This window comes from Neomonachus schauinslandi, chromosome 15 (genome assembly GCF_002201575.2).
Source record: "Neomonachus schauinslandi chromosome 15, ASM220157v2, whole genome shotgun sequence".
Classification (NCBI taxonomy): Eukaryota; Metazoa; Chordata; class Mammalia; order Carnivora; family Phocidae; genus Neomonachus; species Neomonachus schauinslandi.
In genome coordinates this window covers 11291077-11317155 of record NC_058417.1, presented here as the reverse complement: position 1 = coordinate 11317155, position 26079 = coordinate 11291077, and the positions used below count along the sequence as shown (strand labels likewise).

At 61.1% G+C, this 26079-nt stretch overlaps 1 protein-coding gene across 1 annotated transcript in view; it reads left to right on the top strand.

The window, feature by feature from the left end:
- Positions 1-310: 310 nt before the first annotated feature.
- The window catches only part of MYO15A (myosin XVA), a 49730-nt gene continuing 23961 nt past the window's right edge, over positions 311-26079 (top strand). The window contains exons 1-31 of the mRNA XM_044921938.1: positions 311-3904; positions 5998-6080; positions 6412-6475; positions 7064-7173; positions 7517-7591; positions 7844-7934; positions 11701-11706; positions 12031-12134; positions 12272-12335; positions 13234-13347; positions 13802-13963; positions 15066-15179; positions 15637-15695; positions 15787-15910; positions 16166-16261; positions 16688-16819; positions 17263-17388; positions 18045-18122; positions 18909-19057; positions 19174-19219; positions 19408-19532; positions 19828-19945; positions 20201-20376; positions 20825-20909; positions 21602-21655; positions 21752-21833; positions 21919-22049; positions 22540-22635; positions 23661-23896; positions 25391-25572; positions 25908-25980. Of these exons, the coding sequence (XP_044777873.1) occupies positions 311-3904; positions 5998-6080; positions 6412-6475; positions 7064-7173; positions 7517-7591; positions 7844-7934; positions 11701-11706; positions 12031-12134; positions 12272-12335; positions 13234-13347; positions 13802-13963; positions 15066-15179; positions 15637-15695; positions 15787-15910; positions 16166-16261; positions 16688-16819; positions 17263-17388; positions 18045-18122; positions 18909-19057; positions 19174-19219; positions 19408-19532; positions 19828-19945; positions 20201-20376; positions 20825-20909; positions 21602-21655; positions 21752-21833; positions 21919-22049; positions 22540-22635; positions 23661-23896; positions 25391-25572; positions 25908-25980 (6749 nt within the window). The remainder of the gene's footprint in view (positions 3905-5997; positions 6081-6411; positions 6476-7063; positions 7174-7516; positions 7592-7843; positions 7935-11700; positions 11707-12030; positions 12135-12271; positions 12336-13233; positions 13348-13801; positions 13964-15065; positions 15180-15636; positions 15696-15786; positions 15911-16165; positions 16262-16687; positions 16820-17262; positions 17389-18044; positions 18123-18908; positions 19058-19173; positions 19220-19407; positions 19533-19827; positions 19946-20200; positions 20377-20824; positions 20910-21601; positions 21656-21751; positions 21834-21918; positions 22050-22539; positions 22636-23660; positions 23897-25390; positions 25573-25907; positions 25981-26079) is intronic.

Below are 26079 nucleotides of genomic sequence, written 5' to 3'. Positions count from 1 at the left end.
CCCAGCACAGGCCTGGCCCAGGCCTCCCCTGCTCCCTGGTAAACAACACCCACACACTTTCCACCACTGTTGGGGTGAAACCCAAGGCGGCTCAGGAGGAGATGAATTATGGATCCGCCCTCCCGGAACCCGGTGGCAGCCAGAAGCAGCTTGGCTGTCCCTCCCCAGGCCACCCAGGCCAGTCCCGGCTGCTCCCAGCCCGAGGAGGCCGCGTGTCCAGCGGCGGGCAGGAGACGCAGCGTGTCCCTCTGTCTCCAAGTCCCAGAGCTCGTGACACGGGCCGAACCCCGGTGGGGAGCAGGCAGCCACCATGGCAAAGGAGGAAGAGGATGAGAAAAAAGCTAAGAAAGCAAAAAAGGGGAAGAAGGCTCCAGAGCCGGAGAAGCCCAAACGGAGCCTGAAGGGGACGTCGCGGCTGTTCATGGGCTTCCGCGACCGCACGCCCAAGATCTCCAAGAAGGGTCAGTTCCGGAGCGCGTCGGCCTTCTTCTGGGGCCTGCACACGGGCCCGCAGAAGACCAAACGCAAGAAGAAGGCGCGCACCGTGCTCAAGTCGACGTCCAAGCTCATGACGCAAATGCGCATGGGCAAGAAGAAGCGGGCGATGAAGGGCAAGAAGCCGTCGTTCATGGTCATCCGCTTCCCGGGCCGGCGCGGCTACGGCCGCCTGCGGCCGCGCGCCCAGTCGCTCAGCAAGGCGTCCACGGCCATCAACTGGCTCACCAAGAAGTTCCTCATCAAGAAGGCCGAGGAGTCCGGCAGCGAGCAGGCCTCGCTGGACGCCTGGCTCAACCGCTCGGGCTCCCGCGTGGGCTCCCGCAAGCTGCCCTTCCCGTCGGGCGCCGACATCCTGCGGCAGGGAGGCCGCCTCCGGAGGTTCCCCCGCAGCCGCAGCATCTACGCGTCCGGCGAGCCGGTGGGCTTCCTGCCCTTCGAGGACGAAGCCCCGTTCCGGCCCTCGGGCTCCCGCAAGTCGCTGTACGGGCTCGAGGGCTTCCAGGACCTGGGCGAGTATTACGACTACCACCGCGAGGGTGACGACCACTACGACCGGCAGTCGCTCTACCAGTACCAGGAGGAGGAGCCCTACCTGGGCTACAGCCCCTACAGCCCCTACGGCCCCTACGGCCCCTACGACCCCTACGACCCCGCCTGGCCGCCCTACGGAGACCACCCGCACGGGTACCCGCCCGAGGACCCCTACGACGACTACCACCCGGACTATTACGGCGGCCCCTACTACCCCACGTACCCCTACGGCTACGGCTACAACGATTACGAGCCCCCGTACGCGCCCCCGCCGGGGTACGCGTCCCCCTACAGCTACTATGATGCGTACCAAGACGAGCCGTACCCGCACGGCTACGACCTGGACCCCTACGCACCTTATGAGGCGCCATACCCGCCCTACAACCGCCCGTACGACCTCCCGTACGACGTACCCTATTTGGATCCCTACGGGGTGCCCTATGGCGCCCCCTATGGCGTCCCCTACGCCGAAGACATCTACGGTGGCGGGGACCCGGCCATCTACCCTCCCGAAGCGCCCTATCTTTACCCAGAGGAGCCGGCCTTCGCGTACCCGTGGGTGCCGCCGCCCATCCTGTCGCCCCACAACCCGTACGCCCACGCCATGGATGACATCGCAGAGCTGGAGGAGCCGGAGGAGGCGGGCGGCGAGCGGCAGAGCACCTCGTTCCGCCTGCCCAGTGCGGCCTTCTTCGAGCAGCAAGGCATGGACAAGCCCGCCAGGTCCAAGCTGTCCCTCATCCGCAGGTTCCGCCTCTTCCCGCGGCCCCAGGTGAAGCTGTTCGGGAAGGAGAAGCTGGACGTGTCCCTGCCCCCGTCCCTGGACATCCCTCTGCCCTTGGGGGATGCGGACGAAGACGAGGAAGAGGAGGAGACGCCCCCGCGGCCCCCGGGGCCCTACGCCCACCCCTTCTGGGGCTTCCTGACGCCGCGCCAGCGCAACCTCCAGCGCGCCCTGTCGGCCTTCGGCGCCCGCCGCGGCCTGGGCCTCGGCGCCGACTGGGGCCGCCCCCCGCCTCGACCGGCCACCTCGCTGGCGAGGTTCCTCAAAAAGACGCTGGCGGAAAAGCAGCCCATCCCGCGGCTCAGGAGCAGCCAGAAGGCGCGGCTGCGAGGCCCGGCGGTCCGGGAGGCGGCCTACAAGCGCTTCGGCTACAAGCTGGCCGGCATGGACTCCGAGCGGCCCGGCACGCCCATCGTGCTGCGGAGGGCCGAGGCGCGGGCTCGCAACAACAACAACTCGCGCCGGCCGCCCGCGCTCCCGCCCCGGCCGCCCTCCCACTGGAGCGCGCTCCTCTCCCCGCCCGCGAGCCGGCGGCCGCCCGGCCGCGGGCCCCCCGCCGCCCCGCCGCTAGCCCCGGCCCTCTCCGGCCTGCCCCGGCCCGCGTCGTCCGACGGCTCCCTCCGCCGGCACCCGCCGCCCTGGGCCGCCCCGGCTCACGTGCCCCTCACGCCCCCCGCCCGCCGGTGGGCCTTCGTGGAATCCCCTCCCGCGAACCCCGAGGTGCCCCCCGAGCTGCTGGCCGTCCCGGGCCCCCGGCCCTCCTTCAGGGGCTCCCGCCGGCGCCCCGCGGCCTTCGGCCTTCCCTGGACCCCGCTGCCCTCGCGCCAGCCTTCGCTGAGGAGCCTGCCCCGCCTGGGCTACCGCTCGCCCGCGGGGGGCCCGTCCCCTCAGCCATCCCTCCGCGCCCCGCCTTTCCAGCCTCCCTTCTCGCCCCCGCCCCGCCGGCCCCGCTCGCTGCGGGAGCCCCCGACCCCGCGCCGCCTCTCTGGGCGCCTGGGCCCACCCCGCTCGCCCGTGCTGGGCTCCCCGCGGCCGCCCTCGCCGCCTCCTCTGTTGGGCCACAGCTCGCGGTGCCGCTCCTTCAACCTGCCTTCGCGCCTCCCGCACGCGTGGCGCCGCCACAGTGAGCCGCCCACCAGGGCCGTGAAGCCGCGGGTGCGCCAGCCCTTTCCCCCGCCTCCCAGCGCTGGCTCCTGGCCCGTGGCGGCAGCTGCCCCTGAGCCCCGGGAGAGCCGGCGCGAGTCTGAGGACTCAGACACACCCTGGACGGTGCCCCCACTGGCCCCCAGCTGGGACGTGGACATGCCGCGCCCGCGGCGCCCACCCTCACCCTGGCCAGGAGGTGCAGGCAGCCGCCGTGGCTTTTCCAGGCCGCCCCCTGTGCCCGAAAACCCCTTCCTCCAGCACGTGGGCCCTGTGCCGTGCCCTGCCTCCCGGCCTGAGGAAGCAGCCTCGGACCTGACCAGTGTCTTCCTGGGTAGATACCACGACCCAGGGCCTGGACAATTGGTAAAATCAGCCAGCCTGATCCCTGAGAAGCCGGAAGAAGAGGCCACTCTGGGGGAGCTTCAGCCACCAGCAGAGCCTGAGCCCTGGACCTCGACACCCCCCAAGGATTCCCCGCCAGAGCGCAAGGCGCTAAGGCTCAGCCTCTCCTACCCACTGGCCACGTGTGATAAGATGAGAGCCACGTGGCCACCATGGCGCCGCTGGGGGACACTGCCCAGTGTCCCAGCCCCCTTGGCACCCACTGGGGCCCCAGGGCCCCTGCCCAAGGCGGGTGAGCGGCGCCAGGCGGGCCCTGGGCGATTTGCGGTGGTCATGCCACAGGTGCAAAAGCTCAGTGCTTTCCAGCGAGTTCGTCCTGCCGCCCTGCGGCCCCCTGTCCAGGTGACCCAGGACCCAGAGCCCTGCCCCAAGCCAAGAGCCTGGAGTTTGCTCTGGTCCTGTTTCTGGCTGCCGGCAGAGGCCCATCGACCCTGGCCACGAGTGCTCACCAGCCCCCAGTCCTGCCGCCTGGGCCCTGGAGCCAATTCCCTGCCCCATGGGGGCCCCTGGGACGAAGTTGGCCCCAAAAGCTGGTGGAACAAGGTATGAGGGCATAGGTCAGAGGGAGGGTTTGGGGGTTCGGTCCTGAGAGACAGGGCAGGAGACAGCCTCACGATCCTGGTGAGCCGCCGCCTGCTTGGGCCTCAGTCTTCCCATCTGTAACCTGAGGAGAACAGCCTTTGGGCTCCCAGAGCCTCTGGGAGATTGAACAAGAGGATGCCCAGCACAGGTGGGCACGGTGCAGAGACTCCAGAAACTCCTCCCGGTCAGTTTAGGGAAGGGATCTTGTCCCAGCCTGCGCTCTGGGCCAGTCTGGATGGCGTGTCTGTCCCCAGCAGCCCCTCAGAGATTTTGTCTGAGTACAGAACTTCAGGACATGCCTGTCCACCCTGTCCCATCCTCACATCCACGTCCATACTGTTTCTCTTGCCACCTGCTGACCCTTCCCCGGGCTGGAGTCTTTCTCTTTTGACTTCCCGCTTAAGGGCAGTTCCCTGGGCTGCAGGATTCTGACCTGTCCGAGGGCAAGGGGCTCAGGAACCAAACTTCCAGTGTCCTCATGGAATGGGGAGGAAACTGAGGCCCAGAAGGTCACACGGCGGATCAGGGGCCGGCCCAGGAGTCTGTCTGGGCCCCCCTGTGCGGTGCAGGGCAGGTGGCTTGTCTGAAGGGTGCCAAGCTCGTGCCTGGCCTACCATGCTCATGGCGGAACGCGAGCCCGATGCTGGGTGGCCCTCAGTGCAGGGGGGTGGTCACCGGAGACTCCCCCGGGACGCCTGGGGTGGGCGGGGCACGCCGGGACGGCGGGTGTTTCTCAGTCTCTGCACACGGTGCCCCGGGGAGCGGGCGGCTGGCCGGCCCGGCAATGGCGACCGGGGCGGCCTGGCTGCTGGGGGGACCCTGGCCCCGGCGCCGGGTGCCCCGTGCTGTGTGGGCTGCAGCATTGTGGGAGCGGGGCGCGGGGCGCCCAGGGGTGAGGGGCAAGGATGCCTGGGCCCTCCTCACCCTGGAATACGTGAGTGGCTGAATTATTCAGGGTTTGTGGCCACTGGCGCACATGGCCAGACGGGTGGGCGGGAGGCCAGGGCCTCCAGGGTGATACTCGCTGTGCCCTACTTAGCGGCCTGGTGACAGGCATGCAGCATGCAGGGCTCCCTCCTGGTGTCCCCTTTCCTGGCCTGCTCACAGAAGGGTGCGGGGCTGGATCCGAGAGGCTGCAAAGGCGGGATGCACACAAACAGGCTTTTATGCCTGGGACACGTTCTTAGGCGTACTGTGGCCAAACAAGGAAAGCGGGGATGTGTACTGTGTGTGCACCAGGGTCTGAGCAAATGTGGCATCCTTGGTGGCGCGAGTGTGCACGTAGATGGGCCTGGTGGAGATCCCGCAGCCCACGGGTGGGGGTTGAGACCCCCCCCCCCGCCCCGCTGTGGTTGAGACCGCCCCGGCCCTCCACGCACTTGTGAATGGGTCAGCTGGACATTGAGAGCATGTGCCTACGCATGTGAGTGTCTCTAGCCAGGCAGCCCAGGCCTGCACGCGTGTCCACTGGCATTTTGCAAGACCACGGGTGTGTGTGAGAGTTGCATGAGCTGCAAATGCCTTTGCTTGTGGGTCTGAGTGTAGGGGGTCTACGTGTTTGCTCTGGGATGGATGCAGGGGTAGGATGCTGAGTGGGACAGTCTCAGTGTCCGCCCTCCCCGAGGCCCCCTCCACCGGGACGTGGGTATTCATTCGATTGTCACATAAGCAAAGATGTGGGGTCCACCCGGGGAAAGGGTGTCAGCACTGGGAGAGCATGAGGTTGGGAGGACTTCCAGGCAGGGAACTGTGTGTGTGTGTGTGTGTGTGTGTGTGTGTGTGCTCGCCCCCAGGTCAAGGATACTTGGGAGCACACGGGAGCACCTGCCACAGGGAACACATGGGCAGAGGGCAGGCATGTGTCCCCATGAGTAAAGCTTGCATGCAGCCTCCACGGGCTACAGTATTCCACAGCAAGGAGGCCCCAGGACCCGGCCTGGCCTTGGCCTTGAGGTTCTCTCCTCCGCAACAGGAGCAAGTCCCAGGCATGTCCGGGCCAGGCGGCCAGGCATGGGCACCCTCCAACCAGGCCGACCACAGACTCTCTCTGACAGATGCACTCCATCCGCAACCTGCCCACCACACGCTTCCGCGAGCAGGCCCGGGAGGATGGTGTGGAGGACATGACCCAGCTGGAGTGAGTGGAGTGGGGCGGGGGGCGTCGGCAAGGGGTCACCACGGGGTTGCCCACTCCGGGCCAGAGCGCCTCCTCCTGCTAGGGGTGCCTCTCACCTCGTGGAATGTTTCCAGAGCCTCCACGCTCTCATCTACGAAGTGGGGGGCATGCAGTGTTACAAAGCCTGCGTGTGTGTGTGTGTGTGTGTGTGTGTGTGTGTGTGTGTGTGTGAGCTGTGAGTCACACAGGCCTGAGTTCAAATCCCAGCCTCACCACTTCCTGGCTGGGAGACCTTGGGCAAATCACTTTGCCTCTCTGTGGGCCCAGATGTCCCCTCTTCATGCCCTCCCAGAGACCTCCAGGAGACCACTGTGCTGTCCAACCTCAAGACCAGATTTGAACGGAATCTCATCTATGTAAGTCCCGGGGCTCAGATCAGAAAGGTAGCTGCCTTGTGGGGCCACAGTGGGAAGCACAGATTTCTCTGCTGAGCCCCCATTTGTGGCCTCTGGTTTGAATTCTGAGGTTTCTACCATTTGAGTATAACATGCTAGGGCCTGGGGTTCTAAAATCCTAAATCCTAACACAGAGAATTTTAGGATGGTAGGTGCCACCCACAAGGGCTCTGGACACCTCAGAATGCCCTGGGCTCCCGACTCCCAGCCCACTCCGGGCAGTGGAGATTTGACCTCACTTCGAGGCAGAAGCTTCTGGAGCCTGGCCCTGACTATGCGTAAATGAAGTACAGGACAGCTGACAAAGCCGCCTTTGCAGATTCTCGGCTGTAGGGTTTTGCTCACTTTAGCCTTCTCCGAGCCTCAGCCTGGTACAGTGCCTGAAATTCCCCAACCAGAGTAGATGACCTGTCGAGCTGTGAGAGGGCCCCAGGCGCAAACACGGAGGCTAGGCGGCCAGACACCTGGCCCCATGGAAACAGGCTCCCGGAAGCAGGGGAGGCGGGCCACGAGGAGGCATAAGCCCTGAGACCACTGTCTGCCCGGCAGACCTACATCGGCAGCATCCTGGTGTCGGTGAACCCGTATCGAATGTTCGGCATCTATGGCCCAGAGCAGGTGGAGCAGTACAGCGGGCGGGCCCTGGGCGAAAATCCCCCGTGAGTGTCTCTGGGGATGGGGAGGGGGCTGTCCTGGGCTCTCCCGGGTCCCTCTGCCTGACCTCAGCGAGTCCCCGCCTGCCCCTGAGCCAAGGGTAGGGCCACCTAGCGGTGAGCTGCCCACCTGTTCGGCCCAGTGGTCTCTCTCCGAGTCTGGCCACAGTGCTCCCTAGGTTGGAGGCCACTGTGGCTCCGACCAGAATGGGGCAGGGAGCATTTCCGCAGGGTGAAGGGTGGAGCAGACCTGGCTGCTTGGGTGGACAGAGATGCTCTCCTACCTGACCCCTGAGGGGTGTGAGAGGCAGGGTCCTGTCTCAGTGATACCTGTGGCCTGTCTCTCCAGGCACCTCTTTGCAGTTGCAAATCTTGCTTTCGCCAAAATGCTTGATGCCAAACAGAACCAGTGCATAATCATCAGGTGGGTCAGGCTGGGGATTTCAGTGTGCGTGGGGCAGGGTGGGGGTGGGGGAATGTATGGGAGGAATCTCAGATGACAGGTCTGCATCAGGCCAGACCCGCTGTGGGAGCTGGGAAAAATCACTCGCCGTCTCTGGGCCGGCCCACCCATGTCCTCTTGTGCCATAGGAGGTCAAAGAAGGGTAAGGGTAGAGGGGAGCCCAGAAGAGGCAGAGACCTGGTGGGTGCTCACTCTGCTCCTTTGCCCCGTCAGCGGAGAGAGTGGCTCTGGAAAAACTGAGTCTACCAAGTTGATCCTGCGCTACCTGGCCACCATGAACCAGAAACGAGGCATCACGCAGCAGGTGAGTCTGTCCGTTGCGTGGCCTGCCTGACTCCCCGGGACTCCCGAGCTTAGTGCTCTCCTGGGCCCCGCTTGGCGGATGGAGAGGCTGAGGCCAGGGTTGCACTGGGAGGGCTCCCAGGACCCCAGCTCTTTCTGCCACCACCCTCCCCACCCAGGGCATGGCTGCAGGGGAGTTCCCTCCTGCCTATGCTCCAGAGCAGCTCTGGTTCCCACCCTGCTGGGCCTGGCCAGAGCAGAAGCCCCATTTCTCCTGCCTGGCCTCACCTTCCTGGTGGAATAAGAGGCAGGATGGGCCTAGGCATGGGGGTGGGCTGCAGGAGATGCTGGGGCACTGAGGACATGGGACTGGGGGAAGTGCAGGGTTGGAGCATTGTGGAGAGCGCTAGGTCCTCCAAACCTGAGAATTTTAGACCCTCAGTAAAGCTTTCCTGGGGACATACTGTGTGTCAGGCCTGGGCTAGGTGATGAGGAAGTAGGCAGCAGCAATGCAGACAAATGCTGCCACCCTCACGGGAATTTCTTTACCGTAGAGGACACAGAAGGAAAGAAATATGCAAGGAAATTATGTGTATGTGAAAGGGTGGGAAGTTGTGGACAAAAAAAAAAAACAAAGGCAGGGAGGCGGGTGGGGAGTTTGGAGGGTCATAATTCGAAGCATGGTGGTCAGTGAAGGCTCTACTGAGAAGGTGAGGGAGTGGGCCCTGAAGACATCTCACAGAAGAGCAAACAGTCAGAGGGAAGAGCAAGTGCAAAGGCCCTGGGGTGCAAGGAGGTCTGATGTGCCCGGGGATGGCAAAGTGGCATCGTGGAGTCCAGGTGAGGGAGGACAGTGGCTTTGGCCAGGGAGATAGTGATGGAGATGGTGAGCACAGCTAGACCCGGGTGCAGTTTATTTATTTATATATATTTTTAAGATTTTATTTATTTATTTGACAGAGAGATACACAGCGAGAGAGGGAACACAAGCAGGGGGAGTGGGAGAGGGAGAAGCAGGCTTCCCGCTGATCAGAGAGCCCAATGCGGGGCTCGATCCCAGGACCCTGGGACCGTGCTTAACCATCTGAGCCCCCCAGTTTAAAGGCCAGCCAGTGACTTGCTGAGGGACCAGATTGGGGTGTGAGAGAGGGGATTGGTCCAAAGGCAACCCCAGGCATTTGGCCTGAGCCATAGGCCGCGTGGAGCTGCCATTGGCTATGTGGGCAGGGCTGTGGAGAAAAGGCAGTCTTTTCTCCTGAGGAATCTGCTGGGCGTCCTTACAGAGATGGTGGGAAATTGGTGGATACACCATGAGCCTGGAACTCAGGGAAGGTGAGGCTGGAGGCAAAGGCCCAGCAACTCAGACTCCAGAACCTCCCTTTGCTCCAGGTGGGGCTTTCAAAACCTCTAAGTGTAGGGCGCCTGGGTGGCTCAGTTGGTTAAGCGACTGCCTTCGGCTCAGGTCATGATCCTGGAGTCCCGGGATCGAGTCCCGCATCGGGCTCCCTGCTCGGCGGGGAGCCTGCTTCTCCCTCTGACCCTCCCCCCTCTCATGTGCTCTCTCATTCTCTCTGTCTCAAATAAATAAATAAAATCTTAAAAAAAAACAAAACAAAAAACAAACCTCTAAGTGTAGACTTCCGGAAGGACTGGCTGGGTAGGCAGGGAAATGTGTGCTTTGAGCCCTCCTACGTCTGGTGCTTTAGATACGGGGTCACACTAGAGCCGCACACAGGCCCCGGGAGGCAGGTACGTTTGTGTCCATGTATGGACTGGGAAACTGGGGTCTGGGAAGGGAGAGCACTTACCCCATGTCCAGAAGTGTGGGGGCGGAGGAGGTGGGATCTGAAGCTCAAGGCAGAGAGCATTCTCGGCAGGGGTGAGGGAGGACGGTCAGAGTGGTGGGACGTGGCTGGGTCTGGGGGTTTCTGTGCCAGGCCTGCCGTAGGTGTGAGGACGGGCCTGCCAGATGCAATGCTGTGGGCTCATTTCCTTGCTGCCGCTCTGCCCTGCTCACGTAATCTGACAGTCCTTACCTAGGGTCGGTTTTAGGTATGGCTGGATCCGGGGTCTTAAACGATGTCCCTTGTTTGGGCGCCATCCTCCCCATCTAGGGGCCTCATTCTCAACCTCTCTCCCATCGATCAGCAAGATAGTGCCACAGCGTACCACCCACACTTCCCAACGTGCCCAGAAAAGTCTCAGGGTTTCCTCTTGTTGGACTGGTTTGGGCCACCCGTCCTCACTGGGCCCAGTTGTGCCTCAGTGGGCCAAGGCCCGGGCCACAGGCTCTGCCTCTGGGCTGGGAATGCGACAAGTGTTCCCCGGGGGTGGAAGGTGGCTGGATGCTGCGCAGCCCAAAGCACAGGCCATCCCCCGACCTGCGGGTTGAGCTAGAGGGCCCCACAGGACCACGTGTTCACCCGTCCAGCCTAGCAGTCCTCTCCCCAGCCCCCGGCTGGGCATTAGGGACAGAGGAGTGGCTCGCTCCACACTCAGATGTCCGCACGGGGATTTCAGACTAGGGGATAGCATAGGCCAAAGTCCAGGCAGACCCCAACTCACTGAACAACCACAGGCCAGCTCCCACTCTCTCCTGGGCCGCAGTCTACTCCTTTGTATGATGGACATAGTATTTCCTGGGCTAAACGGGACCATGAGCGTGAACAGATGGAGGGAACTGACACCTTCCCCAAAGTAACATTTCTGCAGAGAGCGGGCCTTCCCTGCTTCTTTCCTGAGAATTTATCCCGAGGAAATGACTCAGCCCGAAAACGCTGTGTACACAGATACGTGCATGCTTGGCGCGGTGTTGTGATCTCTCTCTTGGACTCTGGAGTCCCCGGGCACACTACCTCACCCTTCCAAGTCTGTTTCCTGATCTGTGCAATGGGTGCATCAGTACCTACCTTGGAGGGTGGTTAACAGCCATATAATTAGGGCAAAGGGTCTGGCACGTGGTGGTTGCCTAATACACGGGAGCTGGGACTGGCTCTGGCTTGGGCAGCTCTGCGGTCCGAAAATGCTGGTCCTTGTGTCATCCGTTCAGCAGATATTGCTTGAGGGTTTCCGATGCTCCTGGTCCGGTGTAGATGCTGGAGACCCAGAGATTGCACACAAAGATTCTTGCCTGTGGAGGCTTACATTCTGGAGGGGGGGTGTGGTGTGGGTTGGGGGGGCGGGGAGACAGGATACAAGGAAGTGAGAGGATTTGCCAGCAGAGGGCTACAGAAGGAGAGAACTCTGGTCCAGAGGCCGGCGTGGGCCTGGGTGAGTCAGGTGGGCTGTGCAGGGCAAGGGAGGGAAGAAGGGGAGATGGGACCAACCAGGAGCTTGGCTGTGCAAGGGCTTGGCTTTGAGCCTGAGTGACGTGGAAGCCATGAGGGGAAACATGACTTAACACAGGTTTTCAAAGGACCCCCCGAGGGAGCAAGGCCAGGATCAGGAAGGCGGCTCCTCCGGGAGCCCAGGTGATTGACCAGCGGTGGTGGCCACGGGGATGGAATAAAGAGAACATCCCCAGAACCTTTTGGCAGGTAGACCCAGCAGACTCCCACACCCTGGGGTCACACTGCAGTCTCCAGGCCCAGACAGCTGGGGTCTCGAAGGTTCATGGGTTTGCTCTCACCTGGCAAAGCCCCTGCCCACCCCAGCGGCCCAGAGGTGTTGGTGGTCCCTCCATGGTCTAAGGCCCCTGGCATCCTGGAGGGAGAGGGTTCAGTGCTACAGGTGACCTGCTTCTGTTCTTGTTCTTCTCTCCTCCTCCTCTGTCCTGGGTGCTCCTGAAGATAAAGGTACTTGGGAGTGTGCGTGTGTGTGTGTGTGTGATGGCAGGATGGGCAGGAAGGGGCATCCAGCCGCCTGTCCTGGCTGGGGGCTGCTGTGGGAGGGGCTGGGGGCTGGGAGAGGGTAGCTGTGGCCTGATGTGGGGGTTGACAGCATGAGGGGTGTTGGGGGGCACTGGGGAGACCCAAGAATTCTACAAGGAGCCCACCTGCAGTTGCCCCTCACACAGGGGGTCCTAGGGGAGGTCCGTGTCTGCGAAAACCTAGGGGTGGCCCTAGCTATGCTCCCTACTCCAGGCCCCCAGAACAATTCCCACATCTTCTGGGGTCCAGATCCTGGAGGCAACACCCCTCTTGGAGTCCTTTGGTAACGCCAAAACCGTCAGGAACGACAACTCCAGCCGCTTCGGGAAGTTCGTGGAGGTCTTTCTGGAAGGGTGAGTGGGGCGGTGGAGGGAGGGGCCCCGCAAGGCCTTGCGGTGCACCCCATGTCCTGGTGCAGCCCCTCAGTGCCCACGCCAGCCACCCCACCCCCCCCTACCCTGCACAAGCTGACTGTGCTCCCCCTCCCCAGGGGCGTGATTTCTGGTGCCATAACCTCCCAGTACCTGCTCGAGAAATCCAGGATTGTGTTTCAGGTGGGACAGGCCCCCCCGGGCCCTCGTGTGCTGAGACGGGCTGGGGCTAGGCAGATACTCAGAGCCTGGCACCTGGTGGGGCTGGGGCAATGCTGAATTAATGAACAGGGATGTGTGTCTGTGTGAGCATGTGATCTCCCCTCTCTCACCCCCTCCAGCCACACTGGCCCTTTCTTGTCCCTGAAACACCAGCCATGATCCTGCCTCAGAACCTTTGTACCTACGATTTCTTCCCTCTGAGCACCCCTCCCCCTAGACACCCACGTGACCCAACCCCTCATCTCCTCCAAGTCTTCCCTGAAATGGCACCTGCTCAGGGAAGCTACCCCATTTAAGATGAAGCCCCTCTCCACCCCACCAGAACCCCCCAGCCCCTTCCCTGCGTTATTTCTCCCCAGAGCACTCTGTTCTGTCGGACATGTCTTATTGTCCCCAGCGGCTTGCTGGGTGGGTGTCTATCTCCGGAGCTAGCAGCTGGGCTCCAGGAGGTCGAGGGCTTCTGTGTCCCTTGTTCCCCGCTGGATCTCAAGGGCCTACAACAGGGCCTGGGGTGCAGTCGGCGCTCAGCCACCCTGGCTGAGTAAACCAGCAGGAGGCCCTGTGTGTGCGCATCTGGGCCACGGACAGAGCATGTGGAGGTGTGCGCGCCCGGTGTGTGCAAGAGAAGAAAGGCTGCCTTTCTCTTAGTCCTCCAAACAAAATTAAATCCTGACCAGCGTTCCAGCACTTCTCCGCCCCTGGCCCCGGCCCCAGTCAGAGCCAGGCTGGGGGCTCACTCGTCCCAGGTGCCCGGTCTCACCTGTATCCGTATGGGCGGGCACACCTGGCCTTGTATGTGTGTCGGGGGCTCATCTAGGTGGGTGGCTCCCTTCTCTGCACCCACCCACCCACCCTGCAGGCCAAAAACGAAAGGAACTACCACATCTTCTATGAGCTGCTAGCCGGGTTGCCCGCCCAGCTGCGGCAGGCCTTCAGTCTGCAGGAGGCTGAGACCTACTACTACCTGAACCAGGTGAGCACTGGCAGGCATCCAGGGGCCCCCAGGCCTGGCACCCCTGCCCCATCACCCTGGGCGGGCTGAGAGAACCAACTCATGTTGTCCTAATAGCCTGTGAAGGTGATGGGGAGGGGGGGCACGACTTTGGATTTAAAGTGTCTCATCACAAGGGTGACAGGCATTTTTAGGGTCCAAAGTGGGGGAAGAGGAGACCTCCCTGACTTCATTTCTCTATAACCTAGAACAAAGCTAAGCAGCCTGGAGTTACGGCACTTCCCCTTTTGTGCCTCAGTTTCCTCATCTGTGAAATGGGGACAGCATAAGACCACTTTTTAGGGATGTAGTGGCGACTAGATGAGCGAACATATATAAAGCGCTTGATCAGGGCCTGCCTCCTGGCCCGTGGGGGTGGAACAGAGCTGGAGTGCCTGCCCAGGGTCCCTGACACCCGGCCCCTGCTCTGGGCCAGGGCGGGAACTGTGAGATCTCAGGGAAGAGTGACTCCAACGACTTCCACCGGCTCCTGGCCGCTATGGAGGTGCTGGGCTTCAGTGGTGAGGACCAGGACAGCATCTTCCGCATCCTGGCCTCCATCCTGCACCTGGGCAACGTCTACTTCGAGAAATATGAGGTGAGAGAGCCCACAGCCTGCCGTGGGGCCCTGGCACCCTCAGGACACAGGTCATCTCCTCAGAGGCTTGGGGGACACGGATATTTGTCTTTCCGGGGTACGCCATGCGCATTTCATTTGTTCTCTCTCCCACCCCCGCCCCCACCATTGGGGTCACTCCTCTTTTTTTCTTATTGATGTATGAGAGCTTTTTACATATGAGAAGGAAACCAACCCTTTGTCCTTGATGGGGCCAGTATGTTTTCTGGCTTGTCTTTTGTATTTTGATTTGTATCCAGGTGTTTTTTTTGTTTTTGTTTTTTATTGGTGTTTTGCTTGGTGGTTGGTTTGTTCTGTTTTGGTTTGGTTTTTTGCCATGTAGATTTTTCAGGTATTTTATTTATGAATCTTTTCTTAAATAAAATTTAGATTTTGTATCATTTTTAGAGAGACACTTATCTCTCTAAAATTGTAACAGCTTTCTCCCATCATTTTTTTCAAAACTTTTTATGGTGTGTTTGTGTGTGTTCACATTTAATCTTTGGTTCGTCAGGAATTTATCCCCGTAAGGTGTGAGGTAGGAACGCAATTCCTTTTTTTTTTCCATACAATTATTCAGTTACCCTAATCCTGTAATTGAAAAAATAAATATTTATCATGTACTAAATTCTCACGTACGTTTATGCCTAGTTCTTGATTTCCTGTTGTGCTTCATTAAACTGTGTTGTGTGTCTATCTCCACACTGTTTTGTTTGTTTAAGATTTTATTTATTTATTTGAGAGAGAGAGAGAGCACGAGCAGGGGGAGGGGTAGAGGGAGAGGGAGAAGCAGGTTCCCTGCTGAGCAGGGAGCCCAACCCTGGGCTCCATCCCAGGACCCTGAGGTCATGACCCAAGCTGAGGGCAGACGCTTAACGGACTGAGCCACCCAGACGCCCCTAAAGTTCTCTACAGTGTTTTAATTATTGTAACTTTATAACGTGTTTGACTATCTTGTAGGGTCCCCTTCACTCCCCTTCTATCTCAGAATTTTCCTGGTTTTTCTAGCCGGTTTATGTTTTTTATATGAACTTGAAATTGAGTTATCTACTTTAAAACACACTGCTGTTGGTATTTGGCATAGACGGACGCGCAGGAGGCGGCCTCGGTGGTGAGTGCCCGGGAGATCCAGGCCGTGGCCGAGCTGCTGCAGATCTCCCCCGAGGGCCTGCAGAAGGCCATCACCTTCAAAGTGACCGTGAGTCCCCGGGCCCCGGAGCGTCGGAGCCTCCTGCCTGCACTTGGACGACGTAGGCTGCTCCCTCCGCCTCGAATGCTCTTCCCTTTCCTACACGTACTCATCCTTCAAGACCTGATGCAGGCATCCCCCCATCCAGGGAGCCGCCCCGACCCCTATCTGGGTCATTACCTCCCCTGGGCTCTCACAGCCCCCGGCCCTTTGTCCCTTCCCAAGGCTGATCTCGCTGGGTCTGTCTGCTTATGCCTCTGTCTCCCCCATTAGACCAGCGGCCCTGCCCCCGCCAGCAGCATAGCCAGGCGGAAGGGGGATGAGTGTGTCCTGTTCTGCCCCTGTGTGCTTGAGACCAGTCACACCATCATTCTGGCTCTCTTCCCCATGCCCCCCCTGATCCTCCGGGGGCTTCCTGGAGGTGGCGGCCAGCCCGCTGTCATTCAGGGGCCTCATCCCTCCCCAGGAGACAATGCGAGAGAAGATCTTCACCCCGCTGACCGTGGAGAGTGCCGTGGATGCCAGGTGAGGCCTTGCTCCTCCCCGCCCGACCCCCAGATCCCTGCCCCCCACCCCCGCACCGTGCCCACCTGGCCCAGCACCATCTCTGCTCCAGAGACGCCATCGCCAAGGTGTTGTATGCTCTGCTCTTCGGCTGGCTCATCGCCCGGGTCAACGCACTGGTGTCCCCCCAGCAGGACACGCTGTCCATCGCCATCCTGGATATCTATGGCTTCGAGGTAGGGCTGCACGGGTGGGTGAGGGGCAGGGGACATAAAGCCTCATCTCCCTCCCTTCGCTGTCGACAGCATACACCTTCATCTGCCCCTGATCTCCTCTCCTTCACTCACGCACAAGCACTCCCCGAGGCCACGGAAGGCGGTGGGGGGGGGGAGGGCACTGGGCGGCCGGGGCCGGGGAGCGGGGCCCTGGGTGGGGACACGTGAGCTACTGGCCAAGGAGGGAGCAGCCCAGCCTCACCGCCCACCTGGCAGGACCTGAGCTTCAACAGCTTCGAGCAGCTATGCATCAACTATGCAAACGAGAACCTTCAGTACCTTTTCAACAAGATCATCTTCCAGGAGGAGCAGGTGTGCGGAGCCTCCCTTAGCAGTCCTGTCCCCTCCTGACTGGCCAGTGGGCCTCCTTGGAGCCAGACAGGATAATGCTGGCTCTTTAAGGGCAAACCGGGGGTGATCAGGCGGAGCGCCGGGAAAGGCATTCTAAGCCAAGGACCAGCACCTGTGAAGGCCTGTGCTCTGGACGGGGAAGATGCTGGGTGCTGAGCCGACAAAAGCCCTCTTGTGGTGGTGGGGGGGGTCCTCCCCTGCTTCAGGGCTGTCCCAGGCGGAGGGTGGAACAGGGCTCAGAGATGGTTCGTGTTGCCGTCCTAGGGAGTGAGCTTCCTGTGCAGGCAGAGGTGCCCCTGGCCAGGCCCCTTCAGATGGATCCCACCTGGGAGGCAGGGTGTATGGGGCCTGGGCAGGGTGAGGAGGCTGAGCGCCTGACGCCCGCAGGAGGAGTACATCCGGGAACAGATCGACTGGCGGGAGATCACCTTTGCCGACAATCAGCCGTGCATCAACCTCATCTCACTAAAGCCCTATGGTATCCTGCGCATCCTCGATGACCAGTGTTGCTTTCCCCAGGTGAGCCACGGGCGCTGTGTGAGCCTGGTCAGGTCGCTCAGGGTCTCTGAGCCTCACGTCCCCATCAGGCCTAGGTCCTGCCTTCTCTGCTCTGGCCTGGGGGACAGGAGCTCGGGACACCCAACCTGCCATTCACGACCTGGGTGATGGAGGCTGGATAGGGGGCTGTGGGTGTCCAGAGGAGGGTACCAGCCTGGGAAGTCACAGAAGGCTTCCCGGAGGAGGTGACCTTGAGGTTGGACCTCAAACTCTGATTGGAAGACACAAGTGGGGGGGGGTCTACTTAAGCCTCCCCACCCAGGACAGTGGGCAGACGGAGGCGGCTGTGATTTGCTCCTTCCCAGCGCTTGCCGGGAAGCAGTCCAGGCTGGTGGGTCTGCCACTAGCCCCGGAACAGGGTGCCCAGGTCCCCTGCCCACCGTCTGACCCCCGCCTGCCCACAGGCCACAGACCACACATTTCTGCAAAAGTGCCATTACCACCACGGCCCCAACCCGCTCTACTCCAAGCCCAAGATGCCGCTGCCCGAGTTCACCATCAAGCACTACGCAGGCAAAGTCACCTATCAGGTGAGACCCAGGACAGCCTGCACGGCCTCTGGTGCCTCTGGCCCCTTGCTGATCCTCAGCTGTGTGACCTCAGGCAAATTGCCTCACCTCTCTGGGCTTATCTCTAGGACATCTGGAAAATGGGGATAATGATAGTGCCGGTCTCAAGTGGTGAGTGTGGAAGCCTAGGGCTGCGGTGGGTGATGAAGAATAGCTGTTATCACTCATGATGCAGCCGCTCTGTTATCTCAGACACATTCCTGCCCTGGAGGTGTCTCAGGCCAGGATTCCAAGCTTCTGTCTCCACTTAGGCCTTGTTTTCCTCATCTGTAGGACAGACACAGGACAGTGTCCTCCACTGAGGATGGGGGCCAAGACCCAGACTGGTTATGTGCCCCCCTCCCCAGAGGATGGGAAGGGTAGTGGGGGCAGAAGGGGAGGGGACCACAGCAGGGAGAAGGGTCCAGTACCTCCTAGGACAGATTGGGAGATAGAGGCCTAGTAGGGGCAGGGCCAGGGTCTCCCAGGGGCTGGGAGCCCCTGACCCGCTATAGGGAGGAAGGGAGGTAGGAAGGGAGCAGACAGGCTGATGCACACTGGGGCATGTTATCCCCCTGCCCTGTCCCCCAGGCTGCGTGGGCTCCAACCCAAGCTGCCCCCTTGTTCCCCCTTTGCAGGTGCACAAGTTCCTAGACAAGAACCATGACCAGGTGCGCCAGGATGTGCTGGATCTCTTTGTGCGGAGCCGGACACGGGTAAGCAAGCCTCGTCTCCTGCTACTCTGCACCCCCGCTCCCCGAGCACCCAGACCACCATCAGGCCCCTCTCACAGTCCAGGAAATGGGGAGGTCCCCTAGGTACCCAGGTGCTGGTCCTGCCTCTGGTGCACCCTAGCTCCAGCCAGGCTCTGACCCTGATCTCAACCCTAACCCAGAGTCTTGCCTTGCTCTGTACTTTCTCCCATTTCTGGTCCTGCCCCTTGAAGGGTCGTGCCCCTGGCCAGCCCCATTGGATCGCTCTGCCTGTCCCCTGGCCCATCCTGGCCCTGCCCACCCAGCCGTGCCCTGCCCTATCCCCTCACTGAGCAGTTCTCCCAAACAGCCCTGTTGTTCTCAGTCACTCACCCCATTCTCTGGGCCTCCGCCTTCTTCTCTGTCAAATGGGCACCCTCCTGAGGTCATTGCCAGAGTTCATGACCATGTGTGCAGGAGGCCACCTTGGGGCCAGGTGCACAGTCAGACTGAAGAAAAAAAGTCAGCCCGACCATGAGACAGGTCCCTTGGAAGGTGCTGTGCACCCTGACTTGAGAGGTGTGTAATCCAAGAGGACAGCGGCCTTGCAGAGAGAGGGCAGGGGCCCAGGGAGGTAGTTTTCTTATCCTTCTGGTTTGGAGATTTGACTCTTTTTGTTTTTAATGCCTTTTGTCCCCCCCCCCCCCCCCCCCCCCCCCCCCCCCCCTGTTTCCTCGTTTCTGTCTCTCGGCCCCCTGCCCCCCTGTGTCTTCCTGTCTTTTGGCGCCTTGACCACTGACCCGGCCTCAGGTGGTGGCACACCTCTTCTCCAGCCACACCCCACAGGCTGCCCCTCAGCGCCTGGGCAAGAACAGCTCCATCACCCGGCTCCACAAGGCACACACAGTGGCTGCTAAGTTCCAACAGTCACTCCTGGATCTGGTGGAAAAGATGGAGAGGTGAGCACGCAGGTGGGTGGGCACCCAGCCTCACCTCTGACCCACCCCACAACCTGCAGGGGTAAGCATTTCCCTTCTCTGGGGCCTCACACCGCCCTCCTCCCGCCCCTGTGCAGGTGTAACCCCTTGTTCGTACGTTGCCTGAAGCCCAACCACAAGAAGGTATGTGATGGCTGAGGTCCCTGGGAGAGTCAAATCCTCTCCCCCGTGCTGTGTGACCTGGGGCAAGTGGCTGTGCCTCTCTGGGCCTCCATCTGCCCAGCCCACTGTGGGGACTGTTTGTCATTGCTAGTGCCCGTGGCACACGGGTGGGCCAGTGTGCAAACTCCCTATCTGGGCCCTCCTTACAGGAGCCAGGCCTCTTTGAGCCAGATGTGGTAATGGTGCAGTTACGCTATTCGGGGGTGCTGGAGACTGTGCGAATCCGCAAGGAGGGCTTTCCAGTGCGCCTGCCCTTCCAGGTGTTCATCGACAGGTACTGCAGTCAGTGTGGTTCCTGAGCTCCACAGATCCTTACCCAGCTCCCCCATGGCCCCAGGAATACAGAACCCGGGCAGGACAGAGCTTGCCATGCACAGTTGCTCAGGTTGTGTACTACACAAGATCATTACGTGCTGGCTGTCACAGAGCAGATATATTTTTTGTTCCGCATTTTTTCGTACTTTTATTGTGTGTGTGTGTGTGTAGAGATTCCAGAGGAGTAACTTTAAGCTGTTATGACAAGTTTCCAGCAGATGGCAGTAAAGTGTCTTATTCAACTGAAACCACAGGTACCGCTGTCTAGTGGCCCTCAAACACGATCTGCCAGCCAGTGGGGACATGTGCGTGTCGCTGCTGAGCCGCCTGTGCATGGTCATGCCAAATATGTACCGCGTCGGTGTCAGCAAGGTGAGTCCCAGCCCACCTGCGGCCCCTGGAAGCCTCAAGTTCAGGGGCTTCAGAACTCGAGCCGGGGCAATGAGAAATGCCCCGACTAAAGACTACCGGCCCAGAGGCAGTGCAATGGAGCTTGGCCAGTGGGAGGCTAGTCCTGTCTCCGGCCCTTTGCTCGGGCCGCTCCCACTGCCTAGTTCCCCGTCGCTGCTCCTCCCACCTCTGGGCACTCAGCCCGTCCGTGCCTCACCGCCCGCCTCCCCTCCTCAGCTGTTCCTCAAGGAGCACCTGCACCAGCTGCTGGAGAGCATGCGAGAGCGCGTCCTGCACCTGGCAGCCCTCACGCTTCAGCGCTGCTTCCGAGGCTTCCTCATCCGACGGCGGTTCCGCTCACTGCGCCGCAAGATCATCCTGCTGCAGAGCCAGGCCCGGGGCTACCTGGCCAGGTGCGGGGCCCACGTGGGGCAGGACTCGCAGGCCAGGCCTGAGCTGGGGTACTAAGCTCCCCGTCCCGGAGGCGTGCAAGCTGAGAGTGGGGCCTCTGCGGGAAGGATGTTCGGACTCTCTCTGTCTCTGCATTCGATGTCCTTCCCACCTAAGCCCCAGGCCCTTGTGATCTTTCCAGCCAAGAGGGGCCCCAGCCGGCATCCTAGGAGCCCTGGGACGACAACCCGATGGGATGCACGTGCTCCAGGCCCTGCCACTTAATTTGCTGTGTGGCCTTGGCCAAGTCACTGCCCCTCTCTGAGCTCCACAGGGCTCCCACAGTGAACCCTGGGTGCTGATACCCAGGCCAGGCTGGCGTGGGCATCTCTGCACCTTGGCCACCCTGTGATCCCAACCCCTGCCCTCCCCACCCGCCCCCCCAGACACTTCTTTCCACCCCACCCTCAGGCAGCGGTATCAGCAGATGAGGAGAAATCTAGTGAAGTTCCGGTCCCTGGTGCACACGTACATGAACCACCGGCATTACCTCAAGGTGCAGGCCTACCCCTCGCCCTGCTCCTGGGAGCCAGGCGGCAGGGGGAGGGGGGAGGCACTTAGCATCCAGGAGGGGCCTCTTGGCCTCCCACCGTCTTGGGTTCCAGTCCCCACTCTGCCACTCACTAGCTGTGACCTTGGCCTTCCCTATCCTCACTTTCCCCGCCTACCCCCTGGGGTTGTGGAGGGGATTCTGCGAGAGGTTGCATGTGAAGGATTTGGCCTGTGCTGGGTTCACGGCGGGGCCTTCGGTAGTCGGGTATGATGGAATTTGTCGACCTGAGTAGCACTAGATCTATGGTTTTGCTCTTACCATAATGCCCATCTTGGTCTGTTGTCATACAAACCAACCACCAGAAAGACAAATGTAGTCCCCAAAGCCTTGAAGAACCCCCTGGCTTCTACTGAAGGCTTTGTGGAGTCACAGAGGAGGGGACTCCGTCACACTGCCCAGAAATCCCCCTGTATTTCCCTTTCCCCAAGTATTACTCCCTCTGCCTCGTGCCTCTGTCTCTTTCTCGATCTTTCTCCCTCCCCTTCCTGTTTATCTGGCCGTATCTTTGCCTCCTCTCTGCCGCCTGGGAGGCCTTGTGCGAGCCGACTCGAGCTGTCTCCCCCCACCCCCGGGCCTGGGGCCTGCCGTCACCTCTGCCCACCATTCGCCCGCCTTGACCATCTGCTCTCCTGCAGCTGAGGGCAGAGCGGAGGCTCCGGGCGGAGGAGGCGCGGCTCCGGGAGCTGGAGGTGGGTGCAGGTGCTGGGCGGCAGCAGGGGCAAGAAGGGAGGCTGGCAGACGGGACTTGTGGCAGGCCTGCCCCTCACTCAGCGCTGTCCCTCCAGGAGCTGAGCAAGCGGGAGGTAGTGGCCGTGGGGCACCTGGAGGTACCCGCTGAGCTGGCGGGACTCTTGCAAGCTGTGGCAGGTCCGTGAGTGCTGGACGCTGTGGTGGGGGTGGGGCGTGGGCAGGAGTGGGAGTCTGGCCCTCACGCCCCCCCGCCTCCCCACAGGCCTCAGACCGGCCCGGGTGCCCCGGGTGGCCCCTGTGCGGACCCCCCGGCTCCAGGCCGAGCCCCGTGTCACACTGCCCCTGGACATCAACAACTACCCCATGGCCAAGTTTGTCCGATGCCACTTTAAGGTAAAGGCCGGCGTGGACCCACGCGGCCCTGGCCAGTGGGCACTGACCGATGAGAACTGATACTGCTGTCAGCCTGGGCCAGGCTCCTGGCCGTGGCCCTGTGCTGTGGGGTATGAGCCCCTGAGGTGCTGGATCATGAGGAGCCTGGGGGCTCCAGGGGAGGGCTGGACGGAAGTGGGGGGCCCTCGGGGGCTTAGGAAGTGGCCGTTTGCCCACCAGTTGGAACCATTTCAGAAATTTACCAACCGGTCGAGCCACAGGACATCATCCCGGCTCTCATTCTGGGCTCTCCAGGGGGCTCAGATGGTCTCCACCCCCAGCCTGCTGACGGCCAGTGTCTGCCCCCCTTCAGGCCTCAGTATCCCCATCCAGCCGCTGGGGAAAGGAACCCTTACCTCTCTGGCTCTGCCCCTTCCTGGCACAGAGCAGTGGATCCAGATGTGCCCACGAGCCCCGGCTCTGGCCCCACGCCCCTGCCCTGTGCCCGCAGGAACCTGCCTTGGGGATGCTGACCGTGCCCCTGAGGACACCCCTCATGCAGCTGCCGGCAGAGTGCCATGCAGAAGCCGTGAGCGTCTTCAAGTTGGTAAGGGTCCGCCAGGCCACGTTGGAAGTCTTAGGCCGTGAGGCTCCTTGTCTTGCCCTCCTGGGTCGTCCACTAGCCCAGGCCATTTAGCCCAGCCCTCTTCTTTGGAGGAAAGACTTCTGGTGAGGGTGGGGGTGGGGGGATGGAATCTGGGCCCCTCTCTGGGCTAGGGCTAATCCCACTTTGAGAATTGGAAGCCTTTCTTCTCCCAGCCTTCTTCCTGGCAAAGAGGCTGCCCCAGAGCCTCTGTGGAGCTTCCCAGCGACACCAAGAATAGATCCAGGTCCTCTGCTCGAGGACTTCCTAGTCCGAAGGGGAAGGCAGAGCAGACCTGACCGGTGACGACTAGTGTGGACAGAGGTTAGGCACGGAGGCCAGGAAGTCTAACTGGACCCCTAATCCAGCTCTGGACAGAATCAGAGAGGGCTTCCTGGTGGGAGGGTGGACATTTGAGCTAGACTGGAAGGAGTCAGAATCTGCTAACCAAGACAGATGGAAAAGGCACAGAGAGAAGAAAAAGTTGATGGAGTCAGAACACATCAATTGATGAAAGTCAGAAGGGCAGAAGCAAGAGGGGGTCCCAAGGCCCTGTCTGCCAGATCCAGAACTTGGATTTCATTCCATGGGCCCTGGGGAGCCAAAGAAGGTGCTTCTGAGGGAGGGGTGTGATCAGACATGAATGTTAAAAAGCACTCCCTGGGGCCTGGATGGAGCAGGAGGTGAGGGGCTGGCTCGAGGCCAGGGATGCAGGGAGGGGCTGGGGCTGTATGGGGAGCACTCATGGAAGCTTCGTGAGCAGGAGAGAAAAGTCAGTATGCACTTTGGATCTTGACTTTTCTCATAGTTGGCACAACCCACCTGGTCATTTGGCACAGGGCATGGCAGTTTTATTGTAATCTGGGGGGCTGTTATATGACCTTTCCTGGGACACGTGGGAAGGACGTGAGAGGGGTGCATGTTGGGGTGGTGGGACCCTGGCAGGAACCACCTTCCAAGAGGCCCAGGAGAGTCTGTTTGTGGCCCAGATCCTGCGTTTCATGGGCGACCCCCACCTGTACGGCGCCCAGGAAAACGTCTTCGGGAACTACATTGTGCAGAAGGGGCTGGCGGTGCCCGAACTGCGGGATGAGATCCTGGCGCAGCTGGTCAATCAGGTGTGGCGCAACCCCAGTGCCCACAATGCCGAGCGCGGCTGGCTCTTGCTGGCTACCTGCCTCAGCGGCTTTGCACCTTCCTCGCACCTCAGCAAGTACCTGCTCAAGTGAGTGGAACCGGCCAGGGCCAGGGCCTGAGGATGGTGACACTGGCGTGAGGCCACGCCCCCCCCCACCCCGGGCGGGATGTCAGAGGTCGGGCCAGGAGTGAGGTCTCTGTGCTTGCAAGCTCGGGCACTGGGGCTGGTCAGGGGCTGGTCTCTCCGTCTCCACCGGGCTCAGAGCAAGAAACAAGGGGGCGGGTCTTCACTCTGGAGGGTAGGGCTCAGGAAAAACTTGGTAAAGGACTTGCAGAGCTCAGAGGACGGCCCACACCAGGGTCTGGGGAATTTGGGAAAAAGGCGCTGATCTCTCACGTCATGGGAGTAGAGCCAGGTGGTTAGGAGTATAGACTCTGGACGCGAGAGGGTCTGGGTTCAAATCCCAGCTCAACCTCTAAAATGCCGGAAGTGCTATGCGAGTCTAGCTCTTGCCAGCATCTTGATGATATGGATGATGACGATGATGATGTCCCCATGCTGGGTGAGAAGGGTGATCTGCAAAAGAAAGGGCTCAGGCAGGCCCTGGGTGCAAAGCCCAGCTCTGATACTTCCCTGCTGTGTGACCTGGGGCAAGTCACTGCCCTTCTCTGAGTCTCTTTCCTCACCTGTAAATTAGGATCGGTAACAGGACCCACCTTACAGCGGGGCTGTGAGCCTCAGAGTATCCAGAGCGTCATCTGGGCCCTGTGCAGTAGGTGGGCAGCTCAGTGGGTCAGTCTTGTGAATCTGGGGCAGCAGGTTAGGACCACTGCCTTCCTGTCTGGGGCTTCCTGTGGGGACAGCTCTGGGTTCCCTCTTGCGGCCACTGGCCACCATGGGCCTGCTCCACTGTTGCTCCAGCAGCAGGGAGTGAGCCAGGGAGCCCGGTATGTGGAGTACCTGCCCCTGGCGGGCATCAGTCTTGTTGCTCTTGGGCCAAGTTGAACCCTCATGTCCATCTCTTGTATAGATGAGAAAGTGGAGGCAGGCTCAGAGGGGGCAAATGACCCCCTGGGAGGCTTGGTGAAGGGATGGAAAGCAGAGTCTTCCAGAGTCCAAGTTCTTGCCCATACCCTGCTGCAGCCCCCACCTTGTCAATGACATTTTGCTCCAACAAGCTTTGGTGGGCCTTCCTGGAACCTCTTTGGCTTCTCCTTGGACCTCTGTGGTGGCTTGAGATACTTCTCGCTAGCCTGGGACCCTTTCAGCTTAGTCCTGGGACTCTGGGATAGCCTGAGCTCTTTTTTTTTTAGTCTAGCCTCAGAACTCTGGGGCTCACCTGAGGCCCTTTCAGCCTAGTCCCGGACCTCTGGGCTCTCCCGGGACCCCTTCAGTATCATCCCAGAGCTCTGGACTATAGCCTGGGACCCTCCCGAGCTAGCCTCAGAGCTAGGGCCTTCTCAGCCTGACCTTAGAGCTCTGGGCTAGCCTGGGCCTCCCTCAGACGAGACTTAGAATCCCCCTCTATCGAGGGCTAGCCACAGATCCCTCTTCATCCTGGCTCCAACTCCCGCCTGTCAGGTTTGTGTCTGATTACGGGCAGAATGGCTTCCAGGCTGTGTGTCAGCACCGTCTCATGCAGGCCATGGGCCGGGCCCAACAGCAGGGCTCCGGGGCTGCCCGCACCTTCCCCCCGACCCAGCTCGAGTGGAGAGCAACCCAGGAGAAGGCCAGCATGGCGCTGGATGTGGGCTGCTTCAATGGTGAGCTGTCCTCTCTCCACCGCGTGCTGCCTTCCCTCCTCCCCCTGCCCCTCGGGGGGGGGGGGGGGGGGCAGCTCGAGTCGGCAGGCCCCAGGATGTCCGGGGGGTCAGGAGAAGCTGGGGAGGGGCCCTCTGGGTGTGGCTCAGGAAAGAGGTCAGCATGTGGGGGTGGGGGCTGGACCTGGAATGGGGGAAGGGAGCTGGGGCAGGGAGGGTGCAGATCCAGGGCCCAGGACAAGAGTGGCGGAGCCTGAGAACGCGGTGCAGGCAGGAGAGTAGCAGGACTAGGGCCGCAGATGCATCCTGGCTGAGCCCAGCACCTGCTACCGTCCCAGGCGACCAGTTCTCCTGCCCGGTGCATTCCTGGAGTACGGGGGAGGAGGTGGCCGGAGACATTCTGAGGCACAGGTTGGCTCCAGGCAGGCCCCACCCAGCACACCCTTGTGTACCGGGGAAGGAGGGAGGGGGAGGGGCGGGAGACCAGCCCCCTGCACCCACCACGGGGTC